Source organism: Nipponia nippon, unplaced genomic scaffold (genome assembly GCF_047370975.1).
Source record: "Nipponia nippon isolate SJK-2023a ecotype South Korea unplaced genomic scaffold, ASM4737097v1 scaffold_2, whole genome shotgun sequence".
NCBI lineage: Eukaryota > Metazoa > Chordata > Aves > Pelecaniformes > Threskiornithidae > Nipponia > Nipponia nippon.
The window spans coordinates 119976594-119985598 of NW_028262336.1; the positions used below are offsets into that span (position 1 = coordinate 119976594).

Consider the following 9005-nt stretch of genomic DNA (forward strand, 5'->3'; position numbering starts at 1 on the left):
GACATTGTTTTCAGTTATGACATGTTCCATTTTCCTTTTAATAATATTTTTTATCTCACTGACATTTTCTCCAACAGTAACAGTGATAGCCACTGGTTATAATTTAATTGGTTCTTTAATTTATAAAAATTTAAAAGCTATGTTTTCTCTTGACTGCTGATGGTACACACCTCTGTGGCACATGAAGTGCCTTTATGATCGCTAATCAGTTTGCAGTCATTCTAGTATCTCTATGGTGGTTTGTTGAAATGAGCATAGCTATTTCCTTAAAATGAGCATAGCTATTATTTTATGAAATAATTGCCATAGAGACAGTCACGCAGAGACAAAAGATGGTGTAGCATCTGAATAATCTAGCAGCAACCTACAAAAGGGTTAATGATAAAAAGCACAGCAGTATGCCTGTAACCTCTCCATCCTAGGAAGCGTTGGAGAGGATTTCAATACCCAAAACTAGCACAGAATGCCATTTTGTGTCACGAACATTACAATCTGGCATATGTTTTTGGGGGACATTGTAACCAAGAATGCGCCAAGCAATTAGGAACTCTGCTTTTGCAGAAAGGGTTGGGTTAAGACCCAACACAAGCTGAGCCATGCACTCAGAGGTAATATCCCTATTGCCAGGGAGCCTTCAACTGCTAAGCGTGCTGCCAGCACATCGCTGAAGAACAGTAAGCTAACATGCTCCTCTTATGTAAATGACTGTGCAAACCAAGCCTTAATGTAAGCAGATGCTTTTACTCCTGGTAGTTGATACCACCATCTTGTGTGAATGTTAGCATGAAAATGCTTCCTTTCTTTTCTGGCAATCTTTCACATCCCAGCGCTTCAGCCGGCTCTCCAAATGTCTGCTCTACCAGTGCCCATGCAGACATACTGAAGTCCCCTCTCTGTTGGCTGTGCTCTGGGTCAAGTGCTGGCAGAGTTCCTTAACATGGATATGTGTTTATTGAATATCTTTTTTTGGTGCTTAAATGGTGCATATCCCTTGCTTTGATAACTATTACAGGAAATTGAAGCAACTTCGTTAGTTTTACTACATCATAATTAAAACTCAACATGATTTTTTAAAGTAAAATTCTTTAAAACTTTTTTATATCAACAAATGCTTGAAACTTTATCAGTGTTAAGCTTGGAAAAGCTTTTTAAATACACATATAAATCTTAATGCCTTTTTAATGTTAAAACTGTTAACAATGCCATTTTAAAATTTAATATGAGTCATAGAATGATAATAACCAAAATGCAAGCAGGTAGTAAGTACACTGTGATGTACGTATCACAAAACAAAAACGCCCCCTCCCCAAGTGCCTGAAACGCATCTCAAAATAGCATTAATGATGCAACAAACTTTGATTCCCTCTGGATGGAATATAAAATGGGATTTAAAAAACAGAAGATGAAGCGATACTGCATCAGGACTACCTTTTCTATGATACTGCTACAAGGACCTGTGCCCTTCCAGCCTCAGGTATTGTCAGGTGGCAACACTTTGGTGAACCACCAGCGATGACTCAGCTATCTGATTTTAGCCTTCAGAAATAGGTAAGTTCGTTATTGTGTGTCACATGGATCATCTCAGTATTGTTATGCCAGTGCAAATGCGACCTCTAGCCTGGATCATCAGGTGACGCTTTCAGACCCACCACGGCTGACATCTTTCTCTCTTAAGTTTCACCTATCCTTTTCAGATCATCCTGCACAAGGCAAGTTCTGCCGCGGTTGCTAGAAAATTTTTGCTGAATAGTTCTCGCATGTTTCTTGAACCTAGACCCACCAATATATAAACAGGAGTGGCTGAAGGAAAAATCCCTTCTGAAACAGCTTCTCAGTCTGTCTCCACCTTCTCTGTCTTCCTCCTTACCTAGATCCTCTAGGTACATCTGCAGCTGAAAAAGGAAAGCTGTACCTGAAGCTGTGGATTACCGCTGCTGTTCTGCTACCAGAACTACTCTGCATCATGGCTGTGGCATTACAAACAGATTTGCATAAAGATGTATTTGGCGGTTATCCCCACCGACTAGCATAGAGGTACTACTAGCTGCTCTATTATTTTAGTCCCTTCAGTGTTTCGAAAAGAGTGCTAACTATCCCCCTCCAAATATTGCCAATCACATGGTATCGCAATCATGACAATTTATTTTGATCACTGGGTGTGGAATGCAGAAAACTCTGGTACCTTTTGTTTAATATGCCATCCGGTAAACAAACACACAAAGAACAAGTTTTCCCATAAAACAAAGAAGTACGGGTTTTTACCCATATGAATTCAGCATTCCTACTTCGCTGAATGCATGCATCAAATGGATTCTTCATACATGGAAGTAATGACTTGTACTTAAGCAAGTGGCAGCTATTTTTTTTTTTGGTTGCATTTACTTTGAAACAGCTCAAAACACTTAAAGGTATCTCATTTTTAAAGTGATGTAAGCAAGCTCTTAGTTTTCTTTTATTCTATTTCCATATTGGTGAAAAGAGAGATGATTCATATTCTGCTGTCATTAATAACTATTTATCTTCATGTAAAATCTAGATGTTTCCAAATTTAGACAAACCAAAATCCAGATAATAAGTTTTACCAACTCTAGGCCTTTATCACAACTGATTTTTGCACTAGTTAGACCTTTTTTTTTGCTCTATTTATCTGCCTTTTGCTCTGGAGTTCTGCACAGATCTGTATTTTTCTGATTGTTTCCTAATAGATATAGAAAGAATATTATTGTCCATACACTTTAGAATAAAGTTGTAATTTAGAAACTGACATTTTAAGAAATGTTTGGTTCATACTGTCAGTCTCTACTTCATGCCTTCTTCCCTTATTTCTCAGGTTTGCTGACAAATAGGAAAATATGTATGACCATACTTATGTAAACACAAGCAAAACCTATGCAGAACAATGTTAATAAAGATTTCCATCTTACACAGTACATTCATTAGTTTTTGATCTTTAACCCAGCTTGTGGAGCCAATATTAATTCCTTTTCTCTTCTTAAAACTTGCTTTAAAAATAGGAAATATACAAACTGGTTGTGATACAACAGTCCATTAGAATCTTCTACCCCAAAGTTCCATTATATGAACTACAACTAATTTATTTAACGATTTTCAGCCATACACAATCATACACATCTGTGGATGGATAACTTGTGATTTATGAGTTCTTGCAGCTGGGATGTAATAGTCATGATATCTACCACCATTATTCAACTGTCTTCCCAAATTTTAAAGCATTATTTTCAGCATACTGTCAGCATCGACTGAAATGAATGTCTCCTATCATTGGATGTGTCTTCTAAACTACTCTTCTAGATTCTTTGTATAATTAATGGAAATAAATACCTACCTAGAATATGTGGTTTATGATGAGTCAAATCACTCCCTAGATTCATCTGCGATGGCCTGAAATGTCACATATGCCGATTACAACAAAGGCCAGGCAGGACCTGAACTCTTGAAATAAGCTTCTGATTTGTTAAAAAAGTGTCCAAAGAATAGCAATATTTTGATTTTTTTTTAAATTCAAGTTTTTTAAATCAAGCTTTTATATGACCATATTACCAGTCATATCACTAACAAAAAGAATGCCCCTCAAAGCCAAAAAAAAAGGGCCACATTGTTCAGAATATAATATTTTAATGCAGAAATCTTTTTCTGTCATGAAAAGTGCACACATTATTCTTCAGTACAACAGAGCACACTTTCAAATCCTATTAAAACAGTATTGGGCCAGAATATGTGTGTTTCTGTTATTTTAAGAAATACTTTTACACTTAATATGCATCATATTACCTTGAACTGCTTCTTGGTAATAATGATAAAAGAAACTGTTTTATACGAAAAATAGGTAATAAGTTTATATACAAATTATGACAGATAAATATTCTATTTAGCTCATTATATGGGGAAGTACTTTTTATATTGCTGTGTTCCTTGAACAGGCTGGATGGGATGAGGTCCTACATCAAATCTCCCCCATGTTTACACTTCTTTAGAAAGATTTTGTGCTGTACTAATATTTTTTTAGATTAACACTAAAAGAACTAAACTTGGATTATGTCAAAAAAAGATGATTGTGTTGTGATGAAAAGTGCACTTAACAGTTGGTAAGAACAATTCTGGTTATTACCAGTGCAAAATAAGACTAAGGCTTTAGCAATTAATAGCCTTGTTTTTAAGATTTTTGAATGTTTTAAGAGCTGTGATATGTAAGTTTATACTGCTGTAGCCTAGCAACTTCAACTATTTTTTAAAACAATTTAAAATAACATTTCTTAGCATTTTAATAAAACCCCACATAGCTTTCGTTTTTTCCCCTTTTGTTCAGGTATGAAGATTTAAAAAAATTAAATAACTAACAGAAACAGTCAGTAGATTATTAGCTAAAGTAATAAGATGTGTTGTCTTAATTATCAGTAACCTCTCCAGTTTGCACAGAAAGCAGCAGAAGAAATTGAGAAAGAATCACGTTTGCTTCTAAAATCATTAATATTTTGTTTTACATTTTTAATAAAGCCACATAATTCAATTCCATTATATATTCAACTCCGAGAGAGTAAGTCATTACTTACTTAGCAACAGCTTGTTCCTGAAACACTTCTAAGTACTGCTCCATATCACTGATTGTTGTTTTAACCTGTTGAAACAACAAAAATCGAGTAATTCAGATTCTTAAATGCATACATTTACACAGTCAAGTAGTGTATACCGGATAGTTCCATACTTTCCTTTGAATTTCTGTAATTCTCCCATTGCAAACAAGAGGGGCAGGGGAATGTAGCTCTAATTACAGGTTGGAATGGGCAAGACGAAAACTTCAGGAGTAAGCTCAGCAGCTCTCGCATTTGATGTAGCACTGAGATTACTAGAGGTGGTGCTAGCTTGAGGATAGCCCTGGATTTCCATGAGGAGCAGTTTGTTTTGGGTCATTCCCTGCTGTGTGATGTCAATGATTTGCCAAGACACTCTAAAACACATGAACATAAATTTGTCATAGATCCATGGCTGCATTCATCAACCATTTCTCCTATGTTCACACACCCTAATTAACCTATACCGAGGCTGTAATTGCTTTCAAACACAATTTTAGACTCCCACTCACTATTCGCTCCCTTGCTTAGCAGATGCAGTGCTGAGGCACAAAGCCCTCAAGTACCTCAGATCAGAACAAGACTGCTGCTGGGACCAGTCTGGTTCTGTGGGTCCAGCAGGACACAAGGACAAGGGGCAAGCCTGGCTGCATGCAAGAACAGGAACCAGCCGCATTACGGGTGACAGGGTGGCATGAAACAGCCCTAATTCCTCCTGGGGGTGAGCAGTGGGGCTCTCCAGGGCACAGGTACCAGTACATACAGATGTGCGGACACTGCCACATGGCACTGCAGCCTTGGCTCCACAGGGGACCGGCACCTGAGGTGACGCTGCCACAGGGGCAGTGGCTCCACAGGGAACCGGCACCTGAGGTGACCCTGCCACAGGACCAGCACCCTTGGCTCCACAGGGACCAGCACCTGAGGTGACACTGCCACAGGGGCAGTCGTGGCTCTAACAGGGACGGGCAACTGAGGTGACACTGCCGCAGGACCACCACCCTTGACTCCACAGGAGGCCACCACCTCAGGCGACGCAGGCACGGGGGCAGACTTGGCTGCGCCGGGCACCTGAGGAGACCGGGGGACCCACCGCCGGTGCCGCGGCCGCCCCTTCCCCGACCGTTACCTGCCGCGCTGCCCCCGTCGCTCCTTTCGCACCCGAGGTACGCTGTGGTGGCCGCATGAGCTCCGCAGCCCGGTCACCCCCGCTCTCCCATCCCGCCCCAGCTCCCGCCTGCCGCCCTCCCCTCCCGCCGCGCCCAGCGGCCGTTGCGGATGTCGCCGCGGTAACGCGAAGGGCGGCAGGGCGAGGCGGGAAGGCGGGTGGCCGGCTGGGCAAGGCAGGCGGTGGGGCAAGGGGCGAGGCCGGGGCGGTGGCCCGAGGGGCGGACACAGGCTCCGGCCGGGTGCTGGAGGGGGCGGCGGGCAGCTGAGGGGAGGGCAGCGGGGCTGGGGCAGAGCCCGGCGGGCTCGGGCGGGACAGGGCTGCGGGAGGGCGCGAAGGGGCCCGGCGGGGCCGCCAGGGAGCTGCGGCGGCGCGGGGGGAGCGGCGCGGGCACCCCGGTGTCACCCGTGGCTGCCGCAGGGCCCTGCAGCCCCCGGTAGCCGCCCATCGGTTTGAAGGAAGCTGGAGTGAATTTCACCTCAGGCAATATCACCCGGGATAAAGAACACTTACTTTTGCTTTGACATAATTTAAGAAATCAGTAGGCAAAGTGGTTTGGTTTTTTTTTCTTTTTTTTTTTTTCCCTTTAAAACGCTATTATTACTACATAACGAAAAGGCTGAACATTACCCTTTTCTTTCTGAATTACTAGCTATGCTTTTGTAAAATGGCTTCAGATTATTGTGCAAACGGCCTAGATTTGGATGACACTTCTCTTTACATTTTTGTGGACTTCAGCCTGTCTTATTCAACAACAAAACACTTTAAGAATCACAGCTATTTCAACTTCTTAGAGTAATAATTTGTGCTTCCAAACTTAGGGCTTATAGATCTCTTCAAACACCAGGGAATTTTTCTACCAGGACAGTACAATTCACTTTGTATTTATTGTCCTCAAATTTCATGGAGCATTTTCGGGAGCTGCTAGTCTATTCATAAACATTAAATTTCGAGCTTTTAGTTTATTTTGCTTGGACTGTTTTCTCAAATTAGCTGAGTGAACTGCATTTTTAATATCAGTTCTAAGGAATAATCTATTTCATTTGTTTCCTACTGACTGTGCTAAGGCAGATGGTTTTCATGTCAGCAGAAATATTGTTTCAAGCTATGAATTATGAAAAATATTTTCTAAAATGAAACATTAAGATAAAATTATATGCAGAGTTTCAGGAAAGTTCCTGATAAAGTTTGCTTACTCACACTAGAAAATAAAAGATTTTCCTTTGTAGTTTTCTTCAAGATTACTAAAAATGGTTTTATTTTTGCTTTACACTTTTTTCATGGCTGTTTTTCATGTCAGGAATATCCCAGGAACACTGCAGATCTTTATTTGTCAGGCAGCAGCAGGAGCAGCTGCTGGGTGAGGGCAGGTGAGCCCAGAGCCGAGGGTAACGGTGCGGTGCAGGGCAGCACTCTCCTCGACACGGTGCAGTCCCACAGCACCCAGCCAGAAGAGCAGAGAGGGGACAGGGACGGTGACCGGGGTCCACCACAGCCAAGGGATGGCCAGATAAGCCCGCAGCAATGGGCAGATCTGAAGTGACTCCAGAAGGCAAGTCAGCAAAATTAGGAGTGGCGAGGTGCGGTGCTGAGCACAGGCACAGTACAGCGTTGCTCAGGCAGGGCTCAGGGGCATGGTCCTGAGCTACAATGCTGCTCCTGAGCTGAGGGCACAGGCCCCCAGCACAGCATTTCACGGCTCTGGCTTGTAGCAGCCTTGACTGCAGGTTATGGCTGCACCATGTCAGAGCTGGCCTAGAGGACAGGCAGCCAAGCCCTTGGGGAAGAGGGGAGGAAGCTGAGGGACCTATTGCTGCAGTCAGAGCCCTGAAAACATTTTCTTCATTACACTTCCGTAATTATACTTTTATTCATTATTTCCTTACTGTAATAGAATTAATGTGAAGAAATCACACTGAAACATTTGATTTTTGATACTTGAAATATTTCACATACAATTTCTTCTAATTGAAATACTGTTTTAGCATTTTTTTTTTAAATAGTGAAATTTAGGATGATTTATTTTAAATACTTAAATTTAGGATTATTTATTTTAAATACTTAAATTTAGGATGATTTACAGTATTATGTACTAGAAATAATTTTTAATGTAACTGCCAGCAAGTTTCCATTTGTTCATCTGGAGCAACTGAAGTGAACTTTTCAGCCATATTCCCAGTGCATATATTTTAATTTCCTCCCTGTCTCATCGTCTCTCAGTGGTAATCAGTTATTCAGAAATTTAACTTCCATCTGTCATGCCCAAATAGAATTGGGGGGGAAACTTAAAAAAATCCAGAAAAATAACTTTAAAATTACATATCAACATTTCAAAGCTTTTTAGAAGGACAATTCCCACTACCATTAGCCAGAGTTGTGTTTCTAACTCCCTGATGTGGGAATATCTCATTCACTATATTAAAAAAATCCCATATCAAATTGTTGACTTTTTCTATTTGCTTTTGCTCATCCACATCATCTCTTGACTAGAGCTTGTCTTATAAGACCCAAAACTTTTACTTGTTGACTTTAAAGAACATGCTTTACACATGCTTTACAAATTACGACAGCCAGCAAAAAAAAGGAAACTACTTTCAAATCAGTTTATAGATTAAAATGAATGGAAAGCTATAAGTACATTTCTGCAGAAAAAAAGGAGGTAGATGAGGGCAGGGACACAACAGGGTATGACCAAATGTCAAACAAGACAAGGTACAACATTGGTATTTGTATAAAAACAAAGGGAATTAGCTAGGAAGGTACCCGCTGTCACAACTAGCTGGTGACAAGAGAGTATAGGGAAAGCCAAGTAATGATCCAGGGGGTATAAAGTTCTATACCTTTAATAGCATGCCCCTTGCTCAGCCTGGTCCTGGGGTGCACACACCAAGGTGAGATTAACAGCTCCAGTAGAAAAACTGGAAGAAGTAGTGTAAAGAGAAATGTTGATCTTTCACTATCTGCAACTCTGAATTTGTTTTCCACTTTTTCTCTTTTATGCTGCATTGCAACACGTTATTGACAGGTATCCTGTCACCAACAGAGTATATGCTACAGATGTTCCTGTTTTGGAGAGAACCATGGAAAGCGAGTCTTATCATACACGATGTCTTTTGTCACTTTACATGAAGTTGTCGAGCTCTTATCGATAATATTTGTGAAGCACATAGCTATTTTAACAGACTTTGTTGAAAGAGAGGGAACATTAATTCTGTTAACAAATCCATTCCACCACCAAATTGTAATAT

At 40.9% G+C, this 9005-nt stretch overlaps 1 protein-coding gene across 1 annotated transcript in view; it reads right to left on the bottom strand.

The window, feature by feature from the left end:
- The window catches only part of DEUP1 (deuterosome assembly protein 1), a 48916-nt gene extending 40240 nt beyond the window's left edge, over nt 1-8676 (bottom strand). The window contains exons 1-2 of the mRNA XM_087757701.1: nt 8598-8676; nt 4572-4636 (exon numbers count right to left, since the gene is read on the bottom strand). Coding sequence (XP_087613827.1) covers nt 4572-4636; nt 8598-8609 — 77 coding nt within the window. The 5' untranslated portion in view covers nt 8610-8676. The remainder of the gene's footprint in view (nt 1-4571; nt 4637-8597) is intronic.
- Nucleotides 8677-9005: the final 329 nt, after the last annotated feature.